Below are 16,205 nucleotides of genomic sequence, written 5' to 3'. Positions count from 1 at the left end.
ATACACTTAAAGACTTTCTGCAGCAACATGTAAGTATTTGGGACGTTGTAGACTAAAGAGAGCAAACCTATGGAGAAGAAGTTTCAATGACACACGGATTCAGTGTTAAGAGTCTATCTTAGGTCATAGAGAGCTATGGGGTTTTGGTCTTTTCTCTTCAGATTTTTTTCCCTCCAAAAGCAATATTATTTTGATAACCTCCAGGGATAATATAGAATTCCCCATTATTAGGAGTGTGATCACAGATGGAAGCTGAAGATTCCACACATACATTCTCAACTACTGGACTTCTCAGAAACTAAATGATCCTACAAGCTCAAAGTGAAGTTAAAATATTTTTGTTAATAGCAACATCAGTAAACATATTGTAATATTTTGCTGTCTTTATTTAGTACGTCCAGAGTTTACTGATACGTTAGCAATAAAGCAAGGATGGCATCCAGTTCTTGAAAAAATATCTTTAGAGAAACCTGTTTGCAACAATACTTACATCACAGAAGGAAGCAACGTTGTCATAATTACAGGACCAAATATGAGTGGAAAGTCAACCTACTTAAAACAGATAGCTCTTTCTCAGATTATGGCACAAATTGGTATGTAATATTAAACTCTTATTGATTTCTTTAGAAGCAATGATTGCATAGGAGAGGGAAAGTATGTTCTTGTTGTTCTGAGTCCTCAAGTGTTTCTGATTTATAACACTGTAAAGTGAATCTATCAAGGGTTTTTCTTGGCAATATTTGCCTAACTCTCAGCCTCAGAGTTAGGCAAAGGCAATCATCCCCTTTGAACAAATTATGTCAAGAAATCCCTGTGTTAGGGTTGCTTTCAGTCAGAAATAAGTTGAAGTTAACAACAACAAATTGGATCTTTGTAATTAAACTTTGCTTACATTTGTTTTCTTTCTTCATCTGCAGGTTCTTTCGTCCCTGCAGAATATTCTTCTTTTAGAATTGCTGAGCAAATATTTACAAGAATAGGTATGGATGATGATATAGAAACAAATTCATCAACATTCATGCAGGAGATGAAAGAGGTATTCAGCTGAGCTTAGTGATTCTATTTTGAAATCAATGGCCTTGATTAATATTTTATTCGTTCATGGACCTGTTCATTTTTGCCTAGAAATAAATATTAAACTTTGCTTCTGTTACTCTTCCAAAATATCAAAGATTAGACTAACAGGCTGAAATTCAGTGAATTTGTGCACCCACCCAAAATGTTGAACAGTTTTTCTATATTCCAGTCCTTTTTTCCATTGTATCCATCCACATTCAACCTTGCAAAACACTCTTTAACATTCCTCCAAGGACACATCCCCCTGGACCATGATCGGTGGTCTAACAAAGAGTACAAATCTGTAGAGATTTCTTTTGATAACCACATTAAGAGGTTCATTGTGACATGTACAATGGTTGAGATCTTACAGATCTTTGAAGTATGTATAAAACACCTCAGTTCATGCAAGGAGAAATTCCCATTTTCTGCCAGTTTCTCACTCCAGTTTCATGAAACACCTATCACTTCAGAAGGTATTGTAAACCCCCAGGTGTTTTTTGGAGAATCAGTCAGTAGACTGCAGGTTGGTTGCCCTGCTGTACAAATGTAGCACGATCACAGTATGGTTTCAGCCACTGTGTTTGATATTTTATTGATTTATTTATAATGATCCAGTGTGGCATATGACATTTAAAAAGAACAGTACAATTAAAAAACTACTAATACAAAAGTTAAAACACAGTCAAGCTATATGCATTTAAAATTAGCATTAAAACAAGTTAAAATCATAATACAAAGAAGGTAAAGGTAAAGGTTTCCCCCTGATGTTAAGTCCAGTCATGTCTGACTCTGGGCGTTGGTGCTCATCTCTATTTCTAAGCCGAAGAGCCGGTGTTGTCCATAGACACCTCCAAGGTCATGTGGCCGGCATGACTGCATGGAGCCGTTACCTTCCCGCCGGAGCGGTACCTATTGATCTACTCACATTGGCATGTTTTAGAACTGCTAGGTTGGCAGAAGCTGGAGCTAACAGCGGGTGCTCACTCCGCTCCTGGGATTTGAACCTGCGACCTTTTGGTCTGCCAAGTTCAGCAGCTCAGTGCTTTAACACACTTCGCCACCACTTCATCACCTATCCCTGTCTATAGATTTTGTATTTATACTGTAGATTCAACCATCCATGCCTTGAAAATATCCACACACCCTCAAGAAATCTGAGGAGCAAATCTTGATTTTGTCTTGTTATATGAGGGGCACTATTTTACTATGCTATTGTATATAATGGCATTTGAACATTAACGGATTTTGGTATCCATTAAGAGTCTGAAACCAAACCCTAGTGGATACCCCCCACTAAAAGCTTTATCTGCCACATACACTAAAAACCCAAAGTTTACTTCAATACAAAGGTCTTTACCTCCCAATGGGAAAAACTGTGTAGGGAACCAACTGGACTGTCTGGGGACTTGGGTCCAGCTCACACATCATCATCAAGTATGCCTGGGATGATGGTGTTGGGACCAATTCCTTCCCCTGCAAATTTAAGAACATTGACAGTTTAAAAAAAAAACAGTCTGGATCCAAGCCGCATAGGCTTTTAAATTCTTCCTGGAACTGGATCATCAGGCAGTTGAGTTGTTTTAGCAAGGATGTTATATGCTCCCAATAACCTGCCCCAGTTAGCAATCTGGCTGAGCATTTTGGACCTGTTAGAGTTTTGAAAAAGTGTCCAAAGGCTGACAAAACAAAAAGGCAGCAAGCCTTGTTGGGGGCCCCTGCCTCCAACCTCTGCCACCCTTTGCTACGGGATCCTGGGACAACGAGGTGAGACCTTGGAGGAGGCAGAGCTTGGCAAGGCCATTGGAGAACTCTGACCCTCACCAAACTACAACTCCCATGAACCAATAGCCAGCTTATGAGACGACCCCTGACTTTGGAGAAGATTTTTCTGGATTAAAAAGTCATCTTATATGCCGGAAAATACAGTATTTAAATATTTCCCAACTGGCCTGTGGATTAAAGTTCCCCCTCACATTTTCTCTTGCTGTCTTCAGAATTCCCTATCAAAAATACCTTATGTGTCATGTTAAGAATACCAAGGTGGCTCCCAAGAAGGTGGTGCATAATGTTGCCCAACTTAGAAATTTGGATAGCCACATATATCCTATCTTAGGCAATTGTTTACAGAAATTGTTTGTACTTGGACAAGCAGTGAGCCTACAAAATCTAAAATGCAGATTTCAAAAACAAATGGATTTCAAGAAGGGGCTAAACTTTCCTCTTCTGGCTTAGAAGTAAATGTAGAGCTTCTAAACTGGAGTGCTTGTGTTCATTCATGTTTTGCTTTTAAGTGGCAGTTGGTGAAATGCCACCAAAGTAAATTTCTGAGCTTGAGTTTTGGGCAGGAAATGAAAATCCCCATTAACAGATTTTATCCTCACATTTAGTGCTACTAATGAAATTTGATGTTTTTTTTCTCTAGATAACATATATCATACAAAATGCTAATGACAGATCACTTATCATAATTGATGAGCTTGGCAGAGGTACCAGTCCTGAAGAAGGCATTGGCATATGTTATGCAGTCTGTGAATATCTTCTGAATTTGAAGGTAATTTTAATATTTTAATCAATAGGCACCCGGTTTCCTTTTTAAAAATGTTTTCCCATTTGCTTCTTTCCTATAATTTATATTTGGTTTAATTTTTTTTCATTCTTCAGGCATTTACACTCTTGGCTACTCATTTCTTGGAATTATGTCAAATTGATACCTTATATCCTAATGCGGAAAACAATTACTTCAAAGTACAACATGTGAGAAGTAGTTCTGATATCAGGGAGAAAATTGCTTATACCTATATGCTTTCTAAAGGACATACAGAAGAAAAAAACTATGGTAATATACAATATTATTTATTAAAATTTATATTGCATATCTGATTAGAGGGATACCTCCCCTTCCTGCTTCAGCCCTGCCCCATGCCCTCTGGAATCTGCCCTGGCGGATTGGGAAACCTTCTGAATATGCCTGTTGGGCATCTCCAAGGGCTATTACAGGTAAGAGGAGGAAGGAAGGAAATTCAGTCATACTGGTGCTACAGCATCAGTGTGACATTGGATTTAAGATGTTATGTTTATATGTGTGAGTTTTTAAAGCAGCACTACATTCACATTTGTATAATCTACTCAGCATTACTTATTACTACTGTCATTAGTCTCTCCATTTTGCAAGATATTCTGCTTCTTCTCAGCTTCTGTCACGACCCAGGCTGCAGAGCACCAATAACCATACACAGAGGCCAGAATCTATCTAATATCTTTATTAAGGAAATATATAAAGTTAATAAAAGCAAGTGTATGAAATAGTCCAGAAGTAGACCTTTCAGGAAAGGTCAAAATTAGTCCAAAGAAACAATGTCCAATATGAAATATTAAGGTCCAAAGTTGTAATCCAATAACCGAAACACTCACTTTGCCAGGCAAAGTGAGGGGAGATGACAATGTCCTTTAGTCCATGAACTTGAGCGAGGCTAGGGAGTAACTTGAAACAAGGCTTGATACAAGGCAACAAGGAACGAGGAGCAAGAACAAGATCCGTGGAATTACTTGGCAAAATCCGGAAAACAAGGCAAGGCTGAGTCCTGGAAAACAAGGCAAGGTCCGTGGAGGTAAACAAGGCTGGAAACGGGAACGAAGGCTTGGAAACGGGAGCGAAGGCTTGGAATCAGGAACAAGGCTTGAAACAGGAACGAGGCTTGGAAACGGAGCGCGCTGTCCACACACAACTTACTCCAGTAGCTGACGAATTGACTCCGCAAGGTCCCCTTGTGGGCAAAACACCTAAATAGGGTCTAGTTTTCCCACCAAAGAGCAGTTCTCTGGGGAACCAGAAACGAAAGCTAAACTCTGAGTCCAGATGCATGACTCCTTAAAGTTTCCCATGGAAAGCAGGCTTAATCAGCTGAATTCTTAGCAGCTATCCTAGCACTCCTGCGAGACGCTGCTGAAACTCCCCTCTGTTGTTTACAAAACTCGTGGCGAGAAAACACAGGAGATTTAGGCTCAGGGCTTGTTTGACAGACTTCTGGAAGACAAATCTCTTGCAGGTGCAAGGTTCCCAAATCTGGCTGGGAAGGTTCCAATTCTGACTGAGACGGTGAAAAACCCAAGTTCTCCTCTTCATCTGGTACTATAGTACCAGAAACGGGACTACATGGCCCATGACTCATCACAGCTTCGCTTCGCTTTTTGAGTAATATTTGCAGTATCCTTGCAAAGAAAGAAATGAAGGTTACAATAAAACAATGATTTTTACGGGACTGATAAATAGTTTAATGCATAAGCTTTCAAGAACCAGAGTCCATTTCTTTAGACAAATGGAATATAATTTTCAGTTGACAGGTATATCATACAGATAGATGTAGAGAGGAAAACGTTAGTAATAAGGTTGTTAAGAATGAAATGTAATAACGACAATCTGTGATACCAGCATCAAAGTTATAGTGTCCATTTTTCCCTTCCCTCTTTCCAAGTGAAAAATTCAGTTCTACAACTTATTAATGCAGAAATATAAGCAAACTGGGGAAAGGCTCTGTCATCAAACTCTGATGTGGCTGATTGAATTGGGTATGTGCCACTTCATTGTTGCATTTAGAGGAACCATATAATTTCCTTGTTAAAACAGCTGCACTGGCTACCAGTTTGCTTCCAAGCTCAAGTGGTGCTCTGACCACACTGTCTGTATCTCCCCCTACAAAGCTGCCATACCCCCAAGTTTTTCAGGGGAATGTTTCTCTTGGTTCCACCACCATCACAAGCTCACATGGTGAGGACATGAGACCCTTCTTAGTGACTGCTCCCACCTTCTGACTCTCCCTTCCATGGGAAGCTACTGTTTTATGTGGTTGCAATATTTTTTAAAAAAATTATTGTTAATATTCTTAATATATTTACAACATGAATTTTGGAATGTGTTAATGATTGTGTCATTAATGTCGTAATAGTGACTATGGACGATATCACATTAGACTTCTAAATTGCAGGTCTGCATTTCCCTATTGCCCGGTTTTCTCCTGCAGAATTTTGGGAAATGTAGTTTAGGGAAGCTGAGGATCTCTCTGGCTGAAAATTCCAAAGGCTAAACTACATTTCCCAGAATTCTGCAGGAGCAAACCAGGCAATAGGGAAACGTGGACTTGCACATTAGAACTCTAATGTGATATTGTTCTTTGTAGTGTTAATGAATATGGCACATCCACAGATGTGTAACTCCAGGTTATGCATCTGTAATTGAAGTATAGTAGCCCACTTTTCATTTTTAACTATAGATAAGAAATCAAGATATTACAGCAGAAACAGGGCTAAACAGACACTTGGATTATCTAATTTTAAAGGGGGAACATGCTTTGTATGATTTATATCCAGCTGCTGTTATCATCTGGGCAAAGTACAAAGTGGGGTTTTTTTGTTGCTATTTTTAAATCATACATGATTTGATTTCATTTTACCTTCAAGATTGTCTTCTCCTGTATAAACCACCCCATACTGTCAAGTCTTATAGGGAGGGACCATTTACTTTGATCAACCAGAACCAATTTGGTAACCATTAACAAGAGGACTTTTGCTTCAGTGGCCCCCAAATTGTTGAATGACTTGCCGAAAGAGATTCAACAAATAGATGTGCTGCTCATAAATAGTATTAAAGCACACTGTTTCCAGCAGGCCTGTCCAGACAGTTTTTAAATGATGGATTTCAAAATCATAAATTGATTGCTTTTAATATGTATGATTTTAAACCAATGTTATGCTCTTTTAACTAGATATATGTTTTAATTGGTGTTTGTGTTTTTAACCGTGTTGTGTGTCTATTTTTTGTTGTATTTTAATCTTTTTGTTCTCCACTTCAATCCATAGGGAGGGAGGTAAGAAATTAAACACTGTTGTTAATATTGTTATTAGGATTGAAGGCTGCAGAGGTTTCGTCTCTTCCTCCATCAATAATATGTGATGCCAAAGAGATCATAACTCTTGTTTCTAGACAAATGATGGTATGTAACAATATAGAATATAACATGTAATGTGTTAGTCTTACACATTTTCCTAGCATTTACTTGAAAATAGGTCCTTTTAGAATTTATTTTGAAATATAGAATGTGCTTTATTTTCATCCCAAATTTCAAACAAAAAATATAACCACTGAACTGTGATTAAAGGTTTGAGAAGAAAAGGAGATATACATACGTCATCAGATACTCCATAATATTTTCCTTAATATCTGGGTATGATTACTCTTTGAGTGCCAAAACAGATGTTACCAATCTCACTTTTTTTCTGGCATGTTGTTTCTCAACATCTCATTTTTAATCTGGTACCACTACCTCCAAGTTTTTAAGTCTTGGTTAAACATCTCACCTCTCAGGGGTGGGAGACAGATTATAATCCCTGAAGGGCAACAATTTATTGTTTTTACCTATTTGTGTAAAAGTCCAGACAGTTTATTCGTGGAATTGTAGGTCTTTACCCTTTCATAGAAAGTACACACATCCTTACATGCATGCCCATTAGAAAATGGCCTCAGGAGATTCACCCTCAAGTGGTGACACAGTATTGTCACACTATGGCACTATAGATAAATTGGCAGTATGGGGGGAAGTTTGGGGTGTGGTAAGATAGGACCATTCCAACTACCACTGCACAACTCTAGCCATTCCCTCATAGGGAGAAGGGTACATCATGTAAATTGCTCTTGCAAGTCACTGATGGAAGAAGGGATACTTGTGACTAGTAAGGGTGATTCACTATTTTTTACAGTACAAAGGAGGAATTGGTAGTGGAACCATTTGAGACTCTATTACTCCAGAAATGGAGTAACGTGGCTCCTAGAGCTTATCCCTTTAAGATATTAGAAACAGCATCCTGTACTAGCTACTTCTGAGCTGACTTCAGAAAGACATCCCCACAGAGAGCACATTGCAATGATCTAAACATTATCATTACACTGATGACTGAAATACAATTCTAAATCAGTCACAGGCTCCAGTTGGCACATCAGTTGAAGTGAGAGTTGTCATCAGGGAATTCAGTAGCAGTATGGGGACTAGAAGAACTCACATGAAGTGCACCTTGTTATTTCGAGGGATAGTAACAGGAAAAATAAATTCGATAGTGCCATCATTACCATTTTCCTGTTGGTGTTAGGCATCAAATTGTAAATCCTCATCCAGCTCAGGCATTAATTTAGGTTGTAAATGACTTCATCTAGATCTTAATAGAGCCAGGTCTCATCGGTATACTGATGCACTACCAAATCCTAAGAAAACAACTATCCATTCAGTCTTTTGTTGGGTAGTGGTGTATGTGGCAATCTTCTAGTATATTTTTCTAGCAAAGAGGCACTCTTAGAAAAATATGTATTGAAAAACATTTCTATTTTTGTTTTCTAGATTTCAAAAATTGTTTATCCCCAGAAGTAATGTAATAAAATTCATAATAATGTTTAAGAGTTTTGTATTCTAGAAGCATGCTAGCAGACAATGCGGATTGTAAAGCAATATATTGTTCTATATAGCAATATTAAAGAATGGCCCTTTGCTTTGAAGCTGTGTGATTACATATGAATAAAGGTAAATTCATGGTTGCCAGCATGCATTTCCCAAAAGTTTGTTAATAATCTACATTGGTTTACTCAATCAGCACAAGAGTATCATTGAAAAGACATTGGCTGTTTGACTTGCACAGTGAATATCAAACAATTTCAGATTTTAATATTTGTTCTTTTAAATAACAGCAACAACAAAGAAATACTTCTGAAACATTAAAAGAGAGGGCTATATACCGTTTAGCAAATATGTTAGTTCAAACTGCTCGTAACTCTCAACTGGATCCAAACAGCTTGCAAATATACCTGAAGGGTCTAAAGAAGAAATATGAGACGGATTGCCTTGCTTCTGAACAAATCCCCATGGAAAACCAGCAGTAATGTATGCCTTGGTATGATGGACTTCCTTATATAAAGTTGGAACCAGAAGGTATGTGTCCTGTCACACTCATTACAAGATTTTTAAACAAAGTTCTTGTATTTGTTGAAGTTTATATTTTAATGTTTACACACATTAAGGTCTAATTTAAATGTAAAACATTAACAGGAATAGTATAATTCCAAGCCTCTGAAATTACTGTTTTTCATTTTAAAAACATTTCTACAGCAGCACATTTAAGGTCAGTTCAGATATTTTATTTACAGAAAGACAACACGTGATTATAAAATCATCTTTTCTGCCAAAAAGTTACATATGTCCAACCTATAATGTTCTTTACCAGATTCAACTCAGGGGGAAAATAGCATAAGGTAGAAATATTATAGGATCCAAAGGACTTTCTTTCTCCGCAAATATGCAGAGAAAGAGAAGGAACCCGGGGGGGGGGGGGGGAGAATGTCAATTTCCTACACAGTTCATACAGATATTTTTTTATTGTTTGCATATGTATTGTTTGAATATGTAGATAGATCATTCCTTTTTTTCCTGGTTTTAAAAATATTTTCTTCTGTACATTATTTTCTTTTATTATTGATAGCTGCTCTGACATTTTACATTGTGCGGCTAGAAATAAAATTGAGTGTATAATATATATGCTTAATCAGCTTAGATGTCATAATTCTGTACAAAAACAGCTTTTATATTCCAATTTCAGTAGAATCATAGAATCATAGAATCATAGAATAGTAGAGTTGGAAGAGACCTCATGGGCCATCCAGTCCAACCCCCTGTCAAGAAGCAGGAAATCACATTCATAGCACCCCCGACAGATGGCCATCCAGCCTCTGTTTAAAAGCCTCCAAAGAAGGAGCCTCCACCACAGTCCGGGGGAGAGAGTTCCTGATGTTCAGGTGGAATCTCCTTTCCTGTAGTTTGAAGCCATTGTTCCGTGTCCTAGTCTGCAGGGCAGCAGAAAACAAGCTTGCTCCCTCCTCCCTATGACTTCCCCTCACATATTTGTACATGGCTATCATGTCTCCTCTCAGCCTTCTCTTCTGCAGGCTAGAAAGGTGTGAATTGTTCAGTTTCTTTCCTCTTCCACCACATTTTACATAACTATAGAAAATAAGTTTTGCAAATCATTTCCTTGATGGGCATTACTGATAATATAAAATATCAGTGACCGTGCATATTTATATAGAGCCATGAAAAAGATTATCAGATTAGCAGTATAAACTCCTTTTAATCAGTGATTAGTCAACATGCATAGTCTATCAAATCATGTTGGAAAATGTAAACTTATCTGAGGAATTTTGCAGTAATAGCCTAATGCAATGGTTCTCAACCTGGGGTCCCCAGATATTTTTGGCTTTCAACTCCCAGAAATCCTAACAGTAAACTGGCTGGGATTCTGGGAGTTGTAGGCCAAAAACATCTGGGGACCTCATGTTGAGAACCACTGGCTTAGTGAGAACTTGACATGTTCAGTGGAAAAAAGAATAACTTGCAAGGGTCAGTAGGAGTTACTGAAACCATGTGTGGAAGTACTCCATGCTGCAATGTTTTTTATAACTGCTGTTCTTCTCATTTTGTTCTTTGTTTCTCCTTACCTCCAAAGAAAAACACTGGCCTATCAAATTCCTAGAGCCTTAACACAAGTTAACACCATGGCATTTTCTCCAACCACTTATTATTCATACCATTTTTACAATGACATGTTTAAATTTGAAAAAAAGGCATTTTTCTCATAAAAGTTTCTGAGCCACATGAAAAATAAATTTATTCTAAAGAGGGCTCATAGGAGTACCTGAGTCATGAAGTGAATCTGGATTTTTACCCGTATTGTATTATTAAAATAATATACATAACAATGAATTGAAACAGAAGTTCATACCTAAGCCTTTTTCTCAGTTATTGATGGCATCACCTGTTTGGATTGGGAAAGTGCTCTCTAGACTATGGGAATTTACTTTTTAAAAACACTTCAACATGTCATGGTACTTTTCAGACAAGGAAAATGCCAATTTTGCAATCGATAATATTTTTCACACAGAAACTCTTTTTTTTTCCTTTGCAGTGATACAGACAATGGATTCTTTACCTTAACCTCCAGCCGTATTGCATTTAACATTTCAGAGCCATAATTTAAAGCAGAAAAAGGATCAGGGACATATCTTCTGTCTGGTTTGCCACCATATAAATTTGCTGGCCTTATTTAGTGACTCTTCTACTTTAATTTCTAAGGATAATATCTTGCACAACGAAGAACCTGAAAGCAGGAAGGTATGTGACATAAATTATATACCCTGCATTCGTATATATAGTTGTAGTAGTATTTAGAAGCTAGTTTTGTAAATGTACTATTCTGACATATTTCTACAGACTGTGATTTTGCATTTTCTGCTATATTCCAGTACATTCCATTACTTTTCTTTTTAATAAATATTATGTGTACTGTTGCCTCCTTGTCTTCTGTTCTAGCCTTTTAGAATGTAATGATTAAGTGCCTATAGAGACTCGTGCTGCAAACCTGTGCATATTTACTTGGAATAAAATCTCATTGCATATTTTCAGACATTTTGTAATGATGTGTAAGTTTTAATCCTTGCTTGCCATCCTCAAGTTTTTTCCCCCCGGGATGATGATTTACATTACCAACTGGACTTCTCTCCTTTTCTCTCCAATCATTTTCCTCTTTATGATGATTGTAGGTACAGAAATAACTTTATGTAAACATATAACAAGATAAAATGCTATTATAGCTTTAAAATTATTTATAATAACAACAACAATTTATTACCCACCTTGTGGCTCAAGGTGGGGCACAACATAGCTAAAAATAATCATCATAAAACATTGTATAAAATACACATATGTCTATAAAACAAACATTAAAATACAGTAAACACAAGATGTGAGTTTAAAATTCATAGTTAAAATTGACTAGGTAGGTCTGTATTGCATCTTGGATGGCAGGGGGTTGGACTGGATGGCCCTTGTGGTTTCTTCCAACTCTATAATTCTATTTTGCGATTAATTAAAATAAATAAAACTCAGTGGAACAGCATACTATTCATGCAGCTGCTGATAGGGGATCAATAAGGAGAGGTCTCTCCTAGGATGAAAGTTCCAGAGCCTTGGCACAGCCGCTGGGATCCTTTTCCATATTTCTACCAGCCAAATCTATGGGATTCTTTTCCATATTTCCACCAGCCATATCTGTGACCTCTCCCAAAGATCTCAAGGTTCTGATAGATTCATATCCAAAGATGTCCTACAGAAGAGCAGGGAGCAAATCATATATGGCTTTGTGTTACATAAACAAAACTCACTAACCTGACAGATGGGAGACAACAAATGGGACTGGGTGTTATCCACTCAGTGATGGCCTTTGAGTGTCTCCCTGTGGTTTCATGCTAGTGCTAAATAGCTTGACCACAAGGTAGATCTCCACAGGCCAATGGCCAAGAAGTTAAATACCACATTTTTCTTCGTGTACTCTGTGAATGCACACTAATGGAGAAGCTGCGCCTGCGCAGGTTCCGACGGAAACTCTTCCAAGCTGAAGTTCAAATTTTGGCGGTAACCACGCCCCCCTTCCCAAGGGGCATATAAGGCAGCCCCAGGCGCCCGCTCTCCAGTTCCTTTTTTTCCGCCGCAAGGTTCACTTCGGACTCTTCGCATGTCTACTACTCGTTTCAAGCGCTGCACGCAGTGTGCTGCTAAAATTCCTGATTCGGACGGCCACGCCAAGTGCCTCTTCTGTCTTGGCGAGGCTCATGTGGTCGGTACCTGCCGTTTCTGCCTAGCTCTCACAGCTCAGGCCAGAAAGAACAGAGCCGCTAGGCTTAGAGCGGCGCTCTACGAAAGGTCTCTCGCGCCAGAACCGACTCCGTCGACGTCGGGTGCGTCGTCTTCTTCAGCTCTGAGAGCGATGTCGGCGCCAACAGCCAAGCCTCCGACAACTAAAGCCTCCTCGGTCTCGTCCAGGGCGTCCAGGACTTCCAGGACTGCTAAACCGGCAAAACCGCTGTGTACTGTGACGACGGCTACTGTATCGACCCGTTCCGGGAAGGTGGGGCCTTCCTCGACGTCGAGCTCTCTGGCTTCGGTGACGTCGATCCGCTCTCGTATCGGCTCCCCGCCTTCCTCCTCTGCCATTAAGATAGCCTTTAAGAGGGCTCACGAGGAGTCTCGTCGAGCGCAATCTGACTCAGCTGTGGTTCCTCCCACACCTGGCAAGTCCTTGAGGGTTGCATCCAAGCAACCGCCGACAAAAAAACGGCTGACTCAGCGCTCCTCCTCCTCGGCCTCCTCAAGGAGAGACCCGCTGTCCTCCTCGGCAACCTCCTCGAGAAGGTCTTCTCCTATCGTACCAGCCCAGAGGCCTAGAGACGTTTCTCAATCTCCGTTGCACCCCCTATCCGACGGGGAGCTGCAGGACTCACCCCACCACTCTACCCAAACGGTGGTCAGGGTGCCGGTACCGGAGCCGCCTGCGCCGCCTCACTCTTCCCGCCAACAGCTCTTCCCTCCCACCTCGACACCGGAGCGTAGTAGACAAACGGCTCGCCTGGCTCGGGCGGCCCAGGCCTCAGCCTCTAAGGATTCTCGGCTCCCGGCACTCTCTTCTCGCGAGGCCATGCCTCCCCCTGAGACTGTGCTTTCTTCTCCCCCTCAGTCCCCCCAAGGGCCTGAGGAGGAAGATGCTGACATTGACCGCCCAGACTCTGTTCTCTCTGCTTCGGTAGTCTCTCTCGGTCTCGACCTCTCTCCTCCTCACGATGCGTATGAGGCGGTCCGCCTTCTCCTACTGACAATATTCGTGCTTTCTCTGATCAAATGGTCAGAATGGCCGACGCCCTGGGTTTGGAGATCAAACAGACTTCTAAGGCAGTGTCTGATCCAGTTTTCAAAAGGGTGCAGGCCCAAGCTCCGCCGGCCACACTACTCCCCTTCCTGCCTTATCTCTTGGATGTTATCCAGGCCTCCTGGAAAACCCCTTCCTCCATTCCTCCGACCTCGAAGAGGATCGAGACTTGGTACCGTACCGACGATGATACCTTGGAGTGGCTCAAACACCACCCCGACCCCAACTCCCTGGTCGTCAAGGCCTCTCAATCCTCAGGTCGTCAGTCGAACACTCCGGCCGACAGAGAAGGGAAGCGCTTCGACGCCGTGGGTCGAAAACTTTACTCTGGAGCCCTTTTGCTTTGCCGGATGGCAAACTATGCAGCTTGCATGGGCGCCTACCAACAAATTATCTGGGAGAAGGCACAGCCCTTCTTCACTAAGCTGTCGGACGAAGACCGCTCCGTCCTTACTACCCTCCAACAGGAAGCTGACTCGCTTGCCCACCACCAAATACAGATGGCGAAGCATACAGGCGATACTGCGGGCAAGATGATTGCTCACGCGATATCTATCCGTCGTCACGCCTGGCTGAGGTCTTCGGGTCTCTCTTCATCTTCCAGACAGGTCATTGAGGACCTTCCCTTTGATGCACTCGGACTATTTAACTCCGGTACCGACGACAAGCTCAAGTCTAATCATGACTTTAAAATTCTTGCGTCTAAATGTGGCGACCAACCGCAACCACAGCGCACCCGCTGGTTCCCTCACCGCTTCCGCCGCTTCCTGCCACAATCTTTCCGACACCACTCTTTCAAGCGGCCCTCGGGCTCGAACAATCAAAGCCATCACCAACCTCGTCGGGGACCTCATCCGCAAAAGCAACGCGGTCAAACCACCCCCGCTCCTCCGCAGGCTAACCGGCGTGCCTGACGCCATCCCCTTCCAAAGCTCCTCGTCCGCTACCGATGTAGAGCCCACGCTACCTCGACCCTCCTGTGCCTTCGCCGACCGCCTGGCCCCCTTTTACAGTCGGTGGGAATCCATTACTTCAGATGCATGGGTTCTTCGCATTGTCCAAGACGGCTACGCCTTAGAGTTCACAGAGCTCCCACCTACAGGTCGCATTCTCTGTTCAACTCCTTCTCCAGAGATACTGGCCGAAATCGATGCCTTATTGGCCAAAGGGGCCACCCGTCCCTCCCCTCCCGAACTGGATCCTCTAAGTTTCTTCTCCAGATACTTTACAGTCCCAAAAAGGGGGGGCGGGCTACGCCCCATTCTGGACCTAAGGGCCCTCAATATATTCATTCGCCCTTCCAAATTCAGGATGGTCTCTATTGCCTCTATCCTCCCGATGCTGCAGCGGGGAGACTACTTTGCCTCCATAGACTTACGAGACGCCTACTTCCACGTGGCGATACGGGAGGCTCACAGACGGTTCCTCTGTTTCAAAGTTCTCGACCAAACCTACCAATTTACCGTTTTACCCTTCGGTCTTGTCACGGCTCCAAGGGTCTTTACCAAGGTCGTCGCCGCCGTAGCGGCCCACCTCAGGCTACATGGCATCACGGTCTTTCCTTATCTGGACGACTGGCTTCTGGTCGGGCCCGACCCTGTTCTTCTCGAAAGCCACGTCTCCTTCACGCTGCGTCTTCTAAAATCTCTCGGCCTCCAACTCAACGCCGAGAAGTCAAATCTCTCCCCGTCGACCCAAATCCGGTTCATCGGAGCCCTCTTCGACTCCGTCGCAGAGACTGTTTCACTACCGCTCGACAGATTCCTAGCTCTCCGCCACCAGATCACCCTATGTCGATCCGCCCGGAGGGTCAGAGCCCGTGCCATTCAAGTCCTTCTAGGCCACATGGCCTCCACGGTTCTCACGACCCCCTTTGCCAGGCTGCATCTTCAGGTCCTACAAAGGTGGTTTATAGACACTTTCAAGCCGTTCTACCACCACAACTCCAAGTACTTGTCGGTACCGTCGATCGTCCGCCAGTCCCTTTCATGGTGGACGTCTCACCGGAACGTGTGCAGGGGCCTTCCATTTCATCCAACCCAGCCCTCGCTAACCATAACCACGGACTCCTCCACCTACGCTTGGGGAGCCCACATGAGCGGTCTAACGGTCCAGGATCTTTGATCCCCATCCGAGAGGACCAACCACATAAACTTCCTCGAGCTTCTCGCCATTCTCAAAGCTCTGAAAGCTTTCTCCCGCCTCATCTGTCACAAGTCCATCCTCATTCAATCGGACAATCTGGTAGCAGTATTCTACATCAACAAACAGGGCGGTACGGGCTCGAGGAAGTTGATGCACCTCTCCTCCCGTCTCTGGTTTTGGTGCCTAGCCCACGACGTACAGGCCTCCGCGATTCA

At 42.0% G+C, this 16,205-nt stretch overlaps 1 protein-coding gene across 4 annotated transcripts in view; it reads left to right on the top strand.

Moving 5' to 3' along the window:
* msh4 (mutS homolog 4) overlaps positions 1-11,434 on the top strand; it is a 55,447-nt gene extending 44,013 nt beyond the window's left edge. For 2 of the 4 annotated variants that reach the window (XM_008114112.3, XM_062978137.1), the window contains 7 exons: positions 393-593; positions 918-1,036; positions 3,482-3,610; positions 3,721-3,895; positions 6,958-7,046; positions 8,786-9,026; positions 11,053-11,434. In XM_008114112.3, the coding sequence (XP_008112319.2) occupies positions 393-593; positions 918-1,036; positions 3,482-3,610; positions 3,721-3,895; positions 6,958-7,046; positions 8,786-8,977 (905 nt within the window). In that variant the 3' untranslated portion in view covers positions 8,978-9,026; positions 11,053-11,434. Of the gene's footprint in view, positions 1-392; positions 594-917; positions 1,037-3,481; positions 3,611-3,720; positions 3,896-5,531; positions 5,626-6,957; positions 7,047-8,785; positions 9,027-11,052 lie in introns of those variants that run through there. The other 2 variants (XR_010005379.1, XM_062978135.1) reach the window with 2 other exon arrangements.
* Positions 11,435-16,205: the final 4,771 nt, after the last annotated feature.

The sequence above is a fragment of the Anolis carolinensis genome, chromosome 4 (genome assembly GCF_035594765.1).
Source record: "Anolis carolinensis isolate JA03-04 chromosome 4, rAnoCar3.1.pri, whole genome shotgun sequence".
Lineage (NCBI taxonomy): Eukaryota > Metazoa > Chordata > Lepidosauria > Squamata > Dactyloidae > Anolis > Anolis carolinensis.
Note: the sequence above shows the minus strand (reverse complement) of the source record. Positions and strands in the feature narration are given on the sequence as shown.